At 42.1% G+C, this 17467-nt stretch overlaps 1 protein-coding gene across 1 annotated transcript in view; it reads left to right on the top strand.

Moving 5' to 3' along the window:
* Positions 1 to 486: 486 nt before the first annotated feature.
* The window catches only part of NWD2 (NACHT and WD repeat domain containing 2), a gene marked incomplete at both ends in the record, with an annotated part of 193100 nt that continues 176119 nt past the window's right edge, over positions 487 to 17467 (top strand). Inside the window, one exon of the mRNA XM_080697866.1 lies at positions 487 to 637. Within this exon, the coding sequence (XP_080553992.1) occupies positions 487 to 637 (151 nt within the window). The remainder of the gene's footprint in view (positions 638 to 17467) is intronic.

Here is a 17467-nt window from a genome sequence, read left to right as displayed (position 1 = left end):
GCCCCCTGAGCCTGCTTATTCCTGCCCTGCGCAGGAGGCGGGACCCGGCCAACTCGGGGCGCCTTCTCCTAAAGTTTGGTCTGCCCCCCCTCGGTGCTCGGCCCCCGCCGCCGATCGGCCCCCTCCTCCCACGGAGGGCGCGGGCGGGGAGATGGCCGCGGGCTCTTCCCAGCGCCAAGGGGCATCCTGCGCGTAGCCGCGGCGAGGCTGACCTCCCGCTCCCGCCCGCAGCCGCTTGAGTCCCGGCAGCCAGCGAAGGAGACGCCCAGAGGGGCCCGAGGCGGCGGTGACCGGGCGCGGGGTCCGCATGGCCGCTGGCCGCGGGCGGGGGCCAAGCGCCGGGGAGCTGGCCGGCGACGCCGGGGGCTCGGGGCGGCTCTGAGCGGCGGCGCCTGCGGACAGCCTCGCAGCCTCGCAGCCTCCGCCGAGCCGCGGGCAGCAGCCCGAGCAGCAGGACCAGGTGGCGGCGGCTCCTCCCAGGGGGCGATGTGGCCGGCCGGCGCGGGCACCAAGCTGCCCAGTCCCCGCGACTCCGCGCTCCGGCGGGCCGCGTTCTCCGGGAACCTCACGGCCCTGCCTTCCCACCTCGTGCCCGCCGGCCGCAGCGTCAGGGTCTTCATCAGCGCCAACCCTGAAGGTAAGTCCCTCCTCGGTTCCTCTGTGGGTCCTCTGTCTGCCCAGCGGGAGCTGAAGGATGCTCTGCCCCGAACAACCCAGCACTTTACACCCTGCGCTCCCTCCTCCAGCGAAAGCCCAATCTGCTCCGCTCCGCTCGGGCAGGGCAGCCCCGAGCGCGTGGGACTTTAATTCGAATCACTTACAGCACCTCACTCCAGTTTCAATCATGAGAAGTCTGGTCTTCCCCGGGTCAAGCTAAGGATCAGCCTCAGAATTAGTAGGGGCTTCTAGCAGCCCCGAAGTGCCCCCTCCACCTCACCCTCTGTCCCTGTCTGTTAGCAGTTTCCTCCTCTCAGAGGTTTATCAGAAACTCAAATAGTAGCTCCTCCCTCTCTGGACCCTCTGGCGGGTCCCTGAATGGGGGTACCCTGTTTGCCACTAGTTCTGGCCAAAGGACAGGGATCATGGGGGCCCTTGGAACTCGCCACAAATGACCGACCGAGGACCGCGGGCAGAAGGCCCTTGGAGGTCAAGTGGACAAGCGCTGTGTGGTCTTGGGACTGGCTGGCGCTCAGCCCGGAGCCCGAGCCCGTTTAGAGGATGGAGTGCTCAGAATGAGCTCATTTTCTCACTTGGGCCCCTGGGGTAAGTCTTCCCAGACCAGAACCTGTCTCCTTATGGTCAAGGCCAAGCCCCTGGCAGTGCCCGAGGAAGACTTGTTGATCAGTACCATTGATAGGCTGTTCCTAGCTCATCAAGATCGGTCACTACTCAGTTCAGAATGTTAATTTTTGTTCCAGAGGTGGGGAAAGGAAGAAGGGATGTGCTTGACTGGTGCTGGAGGAAATGAAGAATTGCTCTTTTTTTTTTTTTTTTTAAGGAAAGAAATTAAAAAAAAAAAAAGCTTGACTTCTCATGTTTGAAACTGGACTGTCAGAGATTTGAGAATTCTTTCTGCACCCAACGAGCTGTGGGTCCAATAAGATAAAAGGTTATATTTGGACCATCATTGGGTAGGATCCTCACTTGAACACTCAAGGTTCTGGCTGCTTGTGAAAAGCACTCAAAGAGGACCAGAGAAAGTAACTTTCTAGAAAATTATATTCTCCCCCGCCCCTACATTGGCACTATCTGAACTTTTAAGTAAAGCTCCTCTTGTGAAACAGAGATGGGAAAAGAATCAAATAGGTAATATGTGAACATTGGAATGACTATGTACTTTTAAGGAAAGACATGGCTGGCTTTTATTAGTTTACAATCCACTTTGACAGAATGTAATTAAGGGAGATTTTTAGGAAGATTTGGTACACTCAAGCAATCATTCTTACTCAAATAGATCTTCCAGGATTTTTTTTACCTAAATCTAGATTAACTTACAATATAAAGAAATCCTTAAGTTGTTTTCTTTTTTAATAGTTAGCAATAATTTAAAGTGTTTGAGAGAATTATGCTAGTCTTGAAATGTTTTAGTTTTCTGAGCTTAAAATAGTACCAATGGCATGTTTCAAACTGCTGATGTGGAATCAACTAAGTCACTGCCTTTTCCTTCAAACTGATTCTGAAACACAGTGAAAATTCTGTGAATATCAGTAAGTCGTTTCTTTATGCAACTTCTAGGATAAAAATGATAATGAATTTACACTAGCTTAATACTAAGTTAATATTTAAGATTAATGTCATTTTTATGCCTATCCACATCATTCTTCGTAATCTCTGATTTCTTGAAATAAAAGCTTTAGCGTATTAATCCTAGGAAAGGAGATGGGAGTGAGGTGCCAATTAGATTTCAGTACTCATCCTAAAAGACCAGACATGGGAATCTTACCTGGGAAGTTTCAGTAGGGGCAGGACCTCACATTTTAGCCACATTGGAGAGCCCAGGGTGTATTGAAGAAGAAAGGAGAAAAAAAGACAGATGGGCATTTTTAATGATGCGAATGTGAAGCCTTAAAACCTCTGTAAATGTTCTGTCAGAGGCAGCACTTTACCGTAGGACCTTTATGGATGCAATTTAGAAAGCAAATGGTTGTGTTTTGGTACGCTTCAATATTAGATTCTTGGCCACTACTGAAGAGCCTCTCCACTGTCAAATAAAGAGAAAGGACATTATCTCATGCTTTCTTTTATAAGTGGAAATCCAATTTATGTTCTAAATAAGAGATGCTTTGTGTTGAAGCCACAGCAGTACTTTGGGAATCCAGCAAGACTCTTCCTTACATTTATTGCTTTTATTACTTTATAAGGCTGGTATAGAATTTACCCATCTACAATGAAGGTGATACATGTCCTCAGAAGGGAAAAATTCACTTTCTATGGAGCAGTGAATTCAGTATTTTAATTTTGACTTCTGTCCTCAAACAACCTCCAAGACTAGTAAACCAAAGGGGTTTCCTCCCTTCCCTGAGAAAACCAAGGCTGTATCAAGTCAAGCTACTTGCCGGAATTCATATAGCAGAATGAAATGAAGTAGAACTATACGACCTTTGAAACACTTGGCCCTCCTTGGCCAAGCTAGGCACCTCCCAGGCCCCTGTAGATTTCTTAAGCCCACAGGACAAGAGAAGTTGTCAGTTATGGAGAAGTGCCGTGCAGCATCTTGCCGGCAGGCTTCCAGAGCAGGAATCCCTAGAAGCAAACACAGCTCTTCTGCCCTACAGGTTTCCATTGACAGGTAGCCATAGGGGTATTAAAAGAAATTTTAGGATGTGCCAAACTCCAGTGTGGATTCCTGTCTGAAACTATATGTCTAGCTAGTTGTTATCTCATGTAGAGTCTGGAGTCAGACCTGTATGGGAAGCGGTGTTATCCCAGGCTTGCTAAAATGGGTAGGCATTAGATTTCATCAAGTCCTACGCCCTGCACACTGTGGGAATCCCGCCTGTGGCATCTTTATTAATCCTTGGTATTTTTCTGGTCATTAGCTACTGTCTTTTTGCCAGGACATCACTTAATACTTCCCTGGAACAATGATTTTAAAGTGTATGTAAAATTGTATACTAAGATAAGACTAAATTGTTCCTGCACATGAGAGAAGACCTGTATGGTTCTCTCCCTGTTATTGGAGTTTGAGGGCCCTCCTCTTCCTTGCCTCTATCCTAAACCAGTTTAGAGTAAGACAAAATGATAATACAGAAGAAAATCTAAAATACTGCTTATGTTTCTGATAAAAACTGATGCAGGTGAAATTCCCATATCTATAAGCCTCTGGGCCAGGTGTAGTTTTGGAACCCCCTCCCTTATTTTATTTTTAAAACATTGGAGAAATTGTTATATACTGTTTAATATGTAGGTCTCGGTTGACACAGTATATCAAATATATCTTTAGGAAAACCTAACTTTACTGTAGTCACTGTTTCCAGAATTTTCTGTAATTCTGGAAATAAATACCTATCTGATACTGTGGCACTAGTTACACAGGGCTATTGAATGTTGCCTTGTGTGGCAAAGAATCTGAAATTTTAATTTTAAATCTTGGTTTAAAATTAGATCTGCACATGTGGCTGCTGGCCACATTTCATCAGACAGTAAAGCTCTAAGTGGATAAAGAGTAAGTAGCTTCATGCCAGCCAAGGTCAGTTTTGGCTCCCAATAGCTCAAGTGACTTCAGGTTTTGCTGTCAGATGGACTGGGGAAAGCCTTTTATTCTCAAAGCTTTGGAAATTTGGGAATTACAGTTAAGGAATATATGGGGCTTTATGAAGAGTATGGTTTTAACTCCATGCTAGTGAGTTTCCCTTATATTAAACCCTGGAATTACACACTTGCTGTCTAAAACACTGTCAGCAGTTGATGGAGCACAGACCAGCTGCCTTGCCCATGGACAGAGCTGACCCTTTGAAAACTTCAGATGTAGAGGGTGAAAGAAGAATGGCAAGAGAAAAAATAAGGGGTCTGGCTGTTGTGCTCAGATTTTCCTTTCAATGGCAGCCACCAGATGAACACACTTCCTCCTCAAGGGGTAAATGATAGAATGATAGAGTTGCCTGCCCAGGGCTGCTGTGCTGGGAACCTCCTCTGTGTAAGAAGATATCTGGAGTGGAGAGAGAGATACCCCAGCATTCACCCCCGTCCTCTTTCTGCCCACTCAGAGTTCTGCCTGGACATCTTAGAGAGCTACACATCCTTGCCCACGGTGTCGATGTTGACCAAAGGTTCAGATCCTTCCCATATAGATTTTCTTTAAAGGTTTGTTTGACTTGGTACCTTCCATACTCTTCTCCTTGGCTTGGGAATCTCTTGTTTTTCATATATATAAATGGTTTAGTGGCTGCAACCAGTGGCCCCAGGCTTTCCCTCTGATTCTTAGCAAGAGGTGGAAAGGTTAGCATTGAAATATTCATGTGAAATATATCAGTATTCCTCCCTATTTTTCTCCTTACCTTTCCTGCTATACTAATTATTTCTATGACTCCCTTTTTTTGTCTTTTATTATTTTTTATTATTTTTATTGTTTTACAGGCTAATGCAGAATTCTTATGTGTATCCACACATGTATGCAGCCATCTTAATACCCCCAAAATATCTTTAGAAACTGAATCTGAAAGAAGAATATACTAAGTTGCTGTTTGTTAAATGTACACAGGACATTTACAACAAGTTGGTTCTAAGGATATTCAAATAGGAGAAAGCATCAAATATTAGTGTAGACTTTGGGAACCAGACTCCAAGGTTTAGACCTTCAGTTCACTATTTAGCGAGCTATTCGTGAACAAGATGTTTAATCTCTTTGTTCTCAGTTTCCTGATTTGTAAAAGAGAACAAAAGCAGCACCTGCCCCTTGGGGTTGTTGAGTAGATTCGGCTAGTAGATGTTAAACACTTAGAGTAGTGCCGGCTACATAGTTAATAATAATTGTTGGCTACTTTATTATCTTTTATGACTTATTTTCCACTAATATCTGGACATCAAGCAGATATGTTTATGCAAACATAAATAAGGCAATCTATGGAGACTTATCCATTAGAACTCAGTAGTAAAACGAAAGGCACTAAATCTTTTATAGAATATCATTGAGAGGATTGTAGAAAAGAGTCAGGGGCACACTAGACGTTTGAGTCACAGTGCTAAAGCTTTCACCCAGAGGGCAGGAAACTATTTGAACCACTGCCAGTTTCACAGTGCCCCTGGGTGCTGGGTAGTTGGCAACCTCTGAAACGCACGTCTGCTGAAACCCACATGCCAGCTACCTGACTCCTGGCCGAGCAACTCCTCCCCTTCCCTTTCCTCCAGGTCTCCTGCCATTGCATCCTTTGAAAGAACCAGAATTGCATTTGAACCCTCACAACAAGCAGGTCTAGGAATTTCCAGGCCTCCAGATTCTCCTACAAAGGAGAGAATAGAAAGAAGGGTTAATGGATACTTAACACCAAGCAGCAGCACTTAGCCTAGGAGGAAGCAAACGCATTTCACTTGTTCAGCTAGAAAATATTTGTGAAAAACTCTATAAGGAATGCATTTTCAAATAGCCACCACATCCATCCATCTCCTCCTCCTCCTCCTCCTCCTCCTCCTCCTTTTATTCTTATTCTTCTTTTCAGTACTGGAGATTAAACCCAGGGGCATTCTACTGCAGAACTACACCTGCTCCCACCCTATTTTATTTTTGTTAGCTTTGTTTTGAAACAAGGTTTTGCTAGGTTGCTAAGAGTATTAAGTTGCTAGGCTGGTCTCCAACCTGCATTCCTTCTGTCGCATCCTCCCAGGTACTAAGATTATGGGTATGCATTACCACATCTGGTTCATAGCCATCTTGATACCCCAAGAGCATCTTTAAAAATTACAAGGGTTAAAGGAGAATAAACAGAATTTTTTTGTGATCTATAGGACATCACAGCTGTTCTGATGCTTGGAATATAGCGATAAAACAAATCAGGTTTCTGCTCTTGGGGAGTTTACATAAGTACTACCATATATGTGATGAGTGCCAGGTTAAACATAAGAGCAGAGAGTTCAAGGAGCACCAGGAGAGTTATAGAAGCCAGTTCAAGGGTCCAGTGAAGATCTGGAAGGGTGCCTGAGAGGAATAGTCAGAGCTAGGGTGTGGAAACTACTCCACATGATAATCAGATGGGGCAACACAATGATGAATGCTCCACAGGGAATAGGGAGATGTGGTCTTTATTAATCAGCAAAGAACATTTACCTCTGAATAGGAGCAGAACTGATATCTAGAGATGGCACTTAAAAGCAGGAATTGGATCACATAGGTACAAAGGATTCAAAGAGACAATGATTTATGATTTAACAAATCATCCATAGATCTTTTATACCCTAATAAATGTTTACACCCTAATAATGATACCATTTGCCATTTTAAAAGATGTCTGAGCTGGGTGTTGTGGCACACACTTGTAATCCCAGCCCTGGGGAGGCTGAGACCTAGAGGACCACGACTCGCGGACAGCCTCAGCTACTTAAGCTCTTTGCAACTCAGTGAGACCCTGTTTCAAATTAAAGAATGAAAAATAGGGCTGAAGGGTATAGCTTGGAGGTAGAATGCCCCTGGGTTCCATTTCCAGTACTGGAAAAAAAAAAAGTCTGTACTCCAAGTACTTAGGAGGCTGAAACAAGAGGATTGCAGCTTCAAGGCCAACCTCAGCAACTTCGCAAGACACTTTCAGATTTTAGCTCGCATGATGGCACATGCCTGTAATCTGAGCAGGAGGATCACAGTTTTGAGAATAGTTTTAGCAAGTTAGCAAGACTCTGTTTCAAAATTTAAAAAGTAGTGCTGGGGATATAATTTGGAGATAGAATGCTCCTGGGTTCAATCCCCAGCACCATAAAAATAAATAAGTAAATAAATAAATAGGGCTGGAGATATAATCCAGAGGTAGAATGTTCCTGGGTTAAATTCCCAGTACCCTGCGCGCACACATACATCCACGCATGCACACGTGTGTGCGCACACACATACACACACGCAATGTCTGCAGGTTCCTGTTCAGTTTGTTCCATCTATCTCTTGCTGTGTATCAACCCACTCCAAAACTTGATAGTTTAAAGCAACAATTTATCATTTCTCACAATTCATATTCTCATTCTCTCTCTCTCTCTCTCTCTCTCTCTCTCTCTCTCTCTCTCTGTGTGTGTGTGTGTGTGTGTGTGTGTGTGTGTGTGTGGTACTGGGGTTCCTGGAAACCCTTCTACCTCTGGGCTACACTCCCAAACCTATTTTATACTTTTATTTTGAGACAGGGTCTCTTAAGCCAGCAAGGCTGGCTTTGAACCTGCGCGATCCTCCTGTCTCTGCCTCCCAAGCATGGGGATTACAAGCGTGCCCCACCACGCCTGGCCTTTCTCACAATTCTGTGGTTGAGAATTTGAAAAAGGCTTGTCTTGATTCTTCCATTCCATGGGTATTGATTGGGGTCACTTGTTGGACTGCCTTTGGCTAAGCCCATGCTTGTCTAGAAGGTTCGAGGTATCTTTAATCTTGTATTTTATTGCTCCTCCATGATGGGGAACTCTCAAATTTTCTTATTTCTCAGGGGTCCAGCTTAGGGTTCGTTATGGTAAAATTAATCATTAAACTAAATGAGAGCTTTCAGGGTTGAGGTACAGAGAACTTGTCCCATTTCTTAACCTAAAGAGAGGCATGTACATACAGGGAAGGGGGAGGGATTGATTGTGGCCAACTTTGAAAACTACCATAATCCCCAGGTATAGTAGGCAATTTCTTTGACCTTCCTTTGTCATGGTCACCTTATATGAGATATAAGGCAAGAAACGTGTATAATTCAGTGGTCTTCCATAGAGCAAATGTTTAACAAGTGTTAATAGTTAGCTGTTATTACCACGTCATTGAGATTGAGGAAAAGCTCAATAAACAACACCCTTCTTCTCCCCAGTTCTAAAATAGTTGAAAATTAATTTTCTGAAAAAAAGACCAGAGTGTCAAGAGAGGAGATGACACTATCACCTTTTTATTTGATACAAGATAATACTGGAAAATACTTTTGTGTTTCCTATCACTAAATAGTAGAATTCTGTGTATGTCTAACCACTCACTGGCAGGGAGTGGGGTGAGTCTACAGAGGCTTTCTGTCATGTGCTCTTGCCACAATAGAAAACAAAAACAAACAAACAAAAAAAAATACCATGAGCCTGAAGAGAAGCCCTTGGAGCAGAGGTCAGTTCCCAAGGGGAAGGAATGGACAGGTGGGCCATCTTACCTGGTTTGATACTTCTGCTTCAGAAGAACCTCCAGTTTTGTCTTCTACTAACTAAAGTATTTAATTCACTTTGCAGTGTGATATGGAGTGGTACTGGAGATTAAACACTGGGGCATTCTACCTCTTAGCTACACCCCCCCTGCCTTATTTTTTTATTTTGAAACAGGTTCTTACTAAGTGTCTGAGAGAATCACTAAGCTGCTAAGGCTCGTCTAGACCTGTCTGTCTCCTAGGTACTGGAATTACAGGTGTGGACCACTATTTCCAGCTAGATGATTTCCTTTTTAACATTCACACAGAGTAAAACCCTTTCATTACTGAGGACATACTGGCATTTAAGTTAGGTGAATGTTTTAAATAGTGCAAATTAAATCATAGCAAAATATCTAATGCATAGAAGACAGAGTTATAAGTAATGAAAGATAAAAGCACAACAAGCTATATCTGGGTATCAGACTCGAAATGATTTTGTAAGGAAGGTTCTTAGCATGGCCTCGGGAATAGAAATTTTGTATCTCTAGAAATAAGTTTTTTATAAAAAAATCACAAAATATGGGGTGAATTTATATGTAAAAAAAAATAAGAATTCACAAGCTTTTTTTTCAGTGGTGGATTGAAGTTCTACAGAATAACCAGAAGTAACCGGAGATGATAAAGTAAGTCCTAAGGTTCCTTTTTTTTTAAAATTAGGTTGGGCCAATCAGTACTTGTTGAAATACTGAACAAAATTCTATTTTATTTAGAAATTCCTGAAAATAATTGACCTGTCAAAATATATTTCATTAAGATGGCAAGAAAACATCAACAAGTAACAAACTTTATGCTTTAAACATAGTATGGATTCAAATCCAAGACCAGAAGCAAATGGGCTGAAAGACAAGTACTGTCATTAAAAAACTGCAGACGTAGACCAAGTATAATAAATTAACCAGCTTGAAGTTCTTTTCAGCTCAAAATTCCTTTAAACTTTGCTACTAATAGTAATATAAGTAAATGTAAAACTTGTAGTGGTGGCTCAAGAGTAACATTTGATGTTTGAATTATCATGTAAATTCAACCTTGAAGAAAGGGTGGTGATATTAACTTAATGTCACCCTGTATCACTATTTAAAGCTTTAGTTTCTATTACGTTTCTTGCTGAAATCAGACAGGACTCATTCTTCAAATTAAAGTGTGTTGGCTAGTATATAATTGGAAAAAGGAGTTATGTGATAGAAAGTTAATAAAAAGATGAAAAACTGCAGCTTCACATGCTAATTTAAAGGGGATAATAACACCCCCTTCTAATGAAATGTTTCCTTGAGATCCTATTTTAAATCCAAAATATTTCAGAGACTGACTTGGGAACATTCAAAGAGCCAAGCACAGATGTCAGGTGTCTTAGTTCTAGAGTGATTACTCAGAAATGAAACCACAGAGTGAAAGGGCACCCTTCATAATGTTCAATCTGGTCTGTTACAAACAGTGTCATTCAGAGAATTCTCATCACTGAATCTTTATTCCTTCAAATTTTATTCTAAATATCAGCTGCAATATTTGATTCCCATTGTGTACTTTCAGACTCCTAATTGGTTGGTGTGGAGCACCACAAATGAAAACAATACATGCCGGGCGTGGTGGCGCACACTTGTAATCTCCGCGCTTGGGAGGCAGAGACAGGAGGATCGCGCAGGTTCGAAGCCAGCCGCGCCCACTGGCTTAGGAGACCCTGTTTCCAAATAAAAATGTAAAAATAGGTCTGGGAGTGTAACCCGGAGATAGAAGGGCTTCCAGGAACCCCAGTACCACCAAAAAAAAAAAAAAAAAAAAAGAAAGAAAGAAAGAAAAAAGAAAGAAAGAAAGAAAGAAAGCAATACAGAGGGCTCTCTTCATTCTTTAGACTTGATATCTAAGATGCAGGGCAGACACAATCATCCAAAAATATAAGCACTGCATTTTTGAAAGCCATGTCTGTGCACAAAGCCTGACCAGAATAATGAGAATCAACTTGTATCAGATGTTCTGGTTGGGTGTAGGCAGACCTAATTTAACCAAAATGAAAGGCCAGATGAATCAAATCTAAGAAATGATCACTCCACTGCAGAAAAATGGCCAGTGGGGAAATGGTCCAGTTGTAGCGATGAGAACAAGTCCAGATCCAAGAGGGAGTCTAGGGTTTGAAGGCAAAGCTCTTTGTAGTAGAAAATCTGATAGCATTTAAACAGCTTACAGGCAAGAGAACAAAAAAGCATAATCTGAAGGCTGTTTAATTTCCCTAAGTGTCAGAACAACCGCAGATTTTACTCAGATAGCAAGGACTTAAAAATTCGAAATTTTAACCGGGCTGGTGGCGCACACTTGTAATCCCAGCATTCGGGAGGCTGAGACCTGGAGGATAGCGGTTCGCGGACAGCCTCAGCTACTTAGTGAGGCCCTCTGCAACTCAGTGAGACCCGGTTTTAAAATAAAGAATAAAAAATAGGGCAGGGGGTGTAGCTCGGAGGTCAAATGCCCCTGGGTTCCATCCCCAGACCCGCAAAAAGAAAAAAAAATTCGAAATTTATTTGAAGCCTGAGAGGATAGCTGTAAGAGGCACAAGGAAATCAGAATTACTTAGTTTTTTTTTTTTTTAAATCATGGTAGGCACAGAGGATGATGGTCTTGGGCTTAAGACTCCTAATTCTGAAGTGTCAGCCTGTGGGAAGGGCCCAGAGTACCAGGAGGCATCTGGCAAAAGCAATAGGATCTCAGCCCCCAGTCATAGGGAGGACTGAGGCCCTAGGGACTTGTACAAGTCTGATGTTAGGACAAGTGCCCAACGCCAAAACTGCCACCTGAGTGATGTCACCCTGACTCCCAGGTGGTGGTGATAGGAGTCGTGCTAGTTTTCATAGTTGAAAGCAAGATATCTGAGAGATAAGAATATCAGTTAGCAGCCACCTAGAAAGCTTTGTAAAGAAGGATGTGGGACCATATTCAAGCTCCGTTAGAAAAAGAACATGGTTGGTCAGTGTCTGCCAGGGATGAGGAATGATATATATTCTTGTTTGTACAGTGTATTTTTTCTTGAAAACACTGTGAAGTAGAGGGATGAGGCAGTGGAAGAGCAATAAAGAGGGAAAAGCTCGTTTTATTTCATTTGACCAAAGCAGAGGGGGTAAGTCAGAATAAAGCGGGAAATTTTTGACAGAGAAATAACTGGCTAATTTTCTTGCTCACATGACAACGGGTAGAAACACAGCTTTCTAAAGGGAGAAGAGTGTGTTCAAACTGTTAAATAGACTAAAAATCTACTTGTGTCAAGTAGAACCTTCATGCCAGTTCGTTGCTAAGCAAAGAGCTTCAGCAAAAGATTATACTAAGCTGATGATATTCTAGAAAACTAATTAAAATGAAATTAAAAAAAGAAATTCAAAGCTGGGCATGGTGGCACATGCCTATGATCCTTGTACTTGGGAGGCTGAGACAGGAGGATTGCAAGTTCATGACAGCCTCACCAAGTAATGAGTCTTTTATTAACCTAGTGAGACCCTGTCTGCAAATAGGAAATAAAATTGGGCTGGGGGAGTAACTCGAAGGTAGAATGTCTCTGGGTTCAATCCTCATTACCACAAAAAATAAATGAAATGAAATTCAAAAACTACTAGGATCTCTGTGTGTTAAGCAGAGAAAGTTAACCAAAGATATCAAAAGCTAAAATGCTTTTCAAAAAGAAAAAATTTTAATATAAGACATGAAAACAAATACCTCCTTTTAAAGCCCAGGTTCTCTATTCATAAGCCTAAATAATCTGTTGTTTTAATCCATTTTCTGTTGCTGTAATAAAATGCATACCCGAGGCCGGATAATTTATAAACAAGAAAGGTTTATTTGGCTCACACTTCTGGAGTCCCTGGAGCTCTGCACCAGCACCTGCTGGGCTCTGGTGAGTGCCTTCTGGCAGCATCACACATGGCGGATGGTACTTTGGCAGGAACTTTCATAAGGGAGATGGCACATGGCAGTACAGAATGCCAGAGCGGTCCAGAGGTCAGGCTTGCCTTTTTTTTTTGTTTGTTTGTTTGTTTTTGTTTTGTTTTGTTTTGGTGGTACTGGGGTTCCCGGAAGCCCTTCTACTTCCAGGCTACACTCCCAGACCTATTTTATACTTTTTTTATTTTTGGAAACAGGGTCTCTTAAGCCCACTTAAGCGGCTGCCTTCGAACTTGTGCGATCCTCCTGTCGCCACCTCCCAAGCACGGGGATTACAATAATACTGTGCTATCATGGCAGCTACTACACTCATCTCTCCTGAAGGTGACACCCCCAATGAGCTACCTCCTGCCAACTCTGAAGGGTGCCACACCTCCCAACACTACCACCCTGGGGACCATGCTTCAAGCACATGAAATCTGGGAAATGCTCAAACCATATCCAAGCCACAGCGTCTTTGTACAGCAGCAATTGCAGTAATAATAAAAGAGAAAATGTAGGTGAACGAGAAAAGATTCAGACCTTTTCTCCACTAAGAACTTCCATTAGGAGGTATTATCTTAGCAGTCATGGGAGGGAGAAAGTCATTCTTAAAATAGAGAATTTCATGATCTAAGGAATTCACTGTTGAACAGGAAATCATATGAGGTGTAAAGAGTTTTACAACATGGCCCTTAAAGTTTTGGGCTCTCCTCCCCATTAGGAGGTGGGGTCCATGATTTCTCAATTAGAATCTGGGCTCTGTGAATGTTTTGGCCAATAGAATAGAGAAGGGTCAGGCGTGGGGGCACATGTTTGTAATCCCCGTGCTTGGGAGGCGGAGTCAGGAGAATTGCGCAGGTTCGAAGCCAGCCTTGCTGGCTTAAGAGACCCTGTTTCCAATTTAAAAAACAAAAACAATAGGATAGGTCAAAACAAGAGAAAGGTCGGGCATGGTGGTGCATGCTTGTAATCACCGGGCTTGGGAGGCGGAGACAGGAGGATTGCACAAGAGGATTGCACAGACCCTGCTTCCAAATTTACAAAAAGTATAAAATAGGTGTAGGAGTGTAGCCCGGATGTAGAAGGGTTTCCAGGAACCCCAGTACCACCAAAAAGAAAAAAATAAATAAAATAGAGAAGAGACACAGCATTCGTTTCTGGGCTCAGGCTTTTAGAAATCGGCCACTTAACATTTTCAGTCTTTGGGATTGTTCTTTGAACCATGGAGAGACCCCTGTGGAAAGGTACCAGCAGTCAGCACTGCCTTCCTCACAGGGGAACAGCTGTCTTGGAGGTAGATCTTCATCCCTCTTGAACTGTCCCAGCTGCAGCTGTATGGAGCAGAAGCCAGCCTTCCTACCAAACCCAGCCCAGATTGCAGATTCAAGGCGAAAGTGGTGGTGGGTACTTTAAGCCACTGATTTTCATGTGTTATATTGCCATAGATAAAACTAGTAAAGTAAAACAAATGTATTACAGTGTATACTAGATAATAATAAAAGAAATCGGGAGCCAGGCATGCTGGCGCACACCTGTAATCCCAGTACTCGAAAGACTGAGGTAGCAGAATTGTGGGTTCAAGGAAAACCTCAACAACTTAGCAAGGCTCTCAGCAACTTAGTGAGGCCCTGTTTCTAAATTAAAAACAAAATAGGGCTGTAGGTATAGGTCAGAGGTAAAATGCCCCTGGGTTCAGCGCGCCCCATGCACGCGCATGCACGCACATTCACACACACACACAAACACACACTCTCACACATTGGCCAAGTTCTGAATTTGGATTCCAAGATTTGTTGTAAACTTGAATTAAGGTGTTTAATCTCCTCCAGTCTCATTTCTTTTCTGAAAATCAGGGAACTCCTTACATTAAGGTGGAGCTCATGACTTTTCCTCAACAGGCTGTTATAAAAAGAAATGAAAAAGCAATGCCTGAAAGACATCAAGGGCTGAGAAATTATAGGTAGGAATTTGTTAAAAGCCCTAGAAGACAGGCTTGCAAGGGAATGAAAATTGCTTGAATAACTTTTTCTTTAAGTCATGCATAAAAGGGGTCATTTTTCTGATTGTGCTCTCTATGTAAGCATGTATGCTTTCAGCTAGAGAAGACTACATAAAATCACTGTATTTTAGAAATATTGCTTTAAAACATAAATATGAATTCAGTTCAAACTGGAAGGTATTAAGTTATATCTCTAATAGAACAGTAACTACTCATCTTAAAAAACCATAAGGCAAAAAAGACAACATTAATCAATAGCAGGTAGAGTTAAAAAAAAATGACATTCAAAGAGAATGAAAAGTTAGCACTTCCACTTTTTCACGTAAGATGTGCTAAATTCTAATACTAAAAGTCATGATTTCTTTCACACATTAAGAATTCATTTAATGTTAAGTCCATATAAAGGTTCATACTCCATTTTTTCTGACTTCTATTAATGCTTCAGGCTTTAATGCACAGTTCACTTACCACAGATGTCCCAGAATGCATGTGGTGCCCATAATTTATGTAGAAAGGACCATTGCCTGATTAAAAAAAAAAAAAAACAAGCAGCCACCGTTGTATAAGAGCTTCAATGCAAATCCCATGCATGATTAAAAAATTCTTTTGTCAATTTCAAGTAGTTACTATTATAAACAGTTACTATTGTAGATTGACCCAGTCAACTCTTAATGTAAATTGATCACTCTTACCCTATGAATGTAAGAATTATATATTGTATTATGGTGACATAAGAACAAAGTGTTTCTAAAGGTGTAGATGTTTGGTGTGAAGGAATTTCGTCACTTCTTAAGCCAGGATTGTTCATGTGTTCATAGATTCTCACTTGCAAATCTGAAAATAGAATGGAATGAGGGAGAAGGCAAAGGCTTCCAGGAATTTTGAAACAGAAATGACTTTTGTTTTAAATTTGGTCCCACTTGAAAAGGCCTAGGATTTAAGGTAGTGCCCTTTTGGGGGTAGCAGGACAGGTGGTCAGAGCTATCACGTGGAGGAAGGTCATGGGCCTGCTTCCCTTCAAATATCTAGGATGATTAGCTGAAGAAAAGGAAAGTTGGGGCTTAGCCAAATGCTTTGGTTCTTTTACTGAGATTTAAAAAACTATTTGACATTCATTCATTGGCTTTTATACTTACTGTACTACCCTTTGTGTGTCTGTACCTTTTTCCTAATGGAAAAGTAGTCTATCTCAGCTGTGTCAAGGGGAGAAAAGGATTTCACTTTAGTTGCTATCAGGAGTAGGCTGGAAGCCAACCTGTGCTGTAGAGCCAGCTGAACTGTTGAGCCAGCCCTGGGCTTCCCTCTTAACACTCTGCTGACTTCAAAGTGTGTGTGTATAGGTTTCCTCTTTGCCAGCACCTGCACCTGTAATCTTTTAAGGCATAAGTTTCATCTGATACCAAAGCATCTTTAATTATGTCACTAGAATTTGAAGCTCAGCAAGTTCTGAGTGCCAGAATTTACCAGAAAATACCCAGTGTTGATCAGCTAAGTGACCTGAGGCAGGTTCTAGAACCCTGAGTCCTAATTTTCCCATCTGTCAAAAAAAGAAAAATGACAATCCTATAGTGTGTGTCTTCTGGAGTTCTGTGGATTAAATTCTGATGCAGAATATGTGAAGCCTACATAAAAGCAAGCATTCTTTGCCTAAAACTCTTCCATATACCTCTGACTTAAACTCCCTCATGAACCAACAGTAAGTAATTAGGTTATAGTATAATTAACTAATGTTTAATACACAAAATAGATGTTTAAGAAATACTTGCCTAAGTATTAAAAGTCTTTAGATAAAGTGAAGAGAAAGCAGAGGTAAGGAGAGTCCTCCTGCTGACCTGATTCCCAGGCCTTCCTGCCGTGCCCAGTAGCCCCAAGACCAACCCCAGTTCTCAAATATCCCGTATGTTCCTCCTGTCCCTTTGCCCCAGACTGATAGAACCTCACCCAGAGGGGAGCTATATCTTCAAGAGATGATCATAGGGACCCAGCCTGACAGTCCATATCCCTGGAGGCCAGAGCACCCAGCTAGCCACATTCTATCACATAGCTCTCTATGTTCTACAGTAGCCCCCAGAGAAAGGGGAAACTAGAGAGAGGCAAGGCCTTTGTATCATCCAGAGAAGCAAGGACTGAGGGAGGAGGTGTCTGTGAAACTAGAGAGTAGCAATGAAGTCTTCAATTCCCATGCATTTGTCAAAAAAAAAAAGAAGGAAAATACTGCTAGTATTATGGATTGATGATATATGACTTTTAAAACTTGTTAAGAACCTTCCCACTCACCAATAGCATTTATATGGAAACTTTATTTTATATTTCATTTAAATCACATGTAATTGCCGGGCGCGATGGCGCACACTTGTAATCCCCGCGCTTGGGAGGTGGAGACAGGAATCACGCAGGTTCGAAGCCACCTATGCTGGCTTAAGAGACCCTGTTTCCAAAAATAAAAAATATAAAATAGGTCTGGGGTTCCTGGAACCCCAGTACCACCAAAAAAAACCACATGCAATTAGGCTTTGCTAATAGCCACTGGACATTGTAGCAATTGGAGCATTTTTTTCCCTAAAGAACTTACTTCTTGTTTTCCAATAGCATATGTACGTGTTATATAACCTTCTTATTCCAGGGTTGTACAGAAGCATACAATGAACAACTTCCACTTCTAGTATGGAGAGTGGCTTTAAAAGTGTGGGCATTTTCTCTGAGATTCTTTTTCCCCATCTACAAAATGAGGTGATTGAAAAGC

Source organism: Muscardinus avellanarius (genome assembly GCF_963383645.1).
Source record: "Muscardinus avellanarius genome assembly, chromosome: 6".
Taxonomy (NCBI): domain Eukaryota; kingdom Metazoa; phylum Chordata; class Mammalia; order Rodentia; family Gliridae; genus Muscardinus; species Muscardinus avellanarius.
This window is presented reverse-complemented; position numbering and strand designations above follow the sequence as displayed.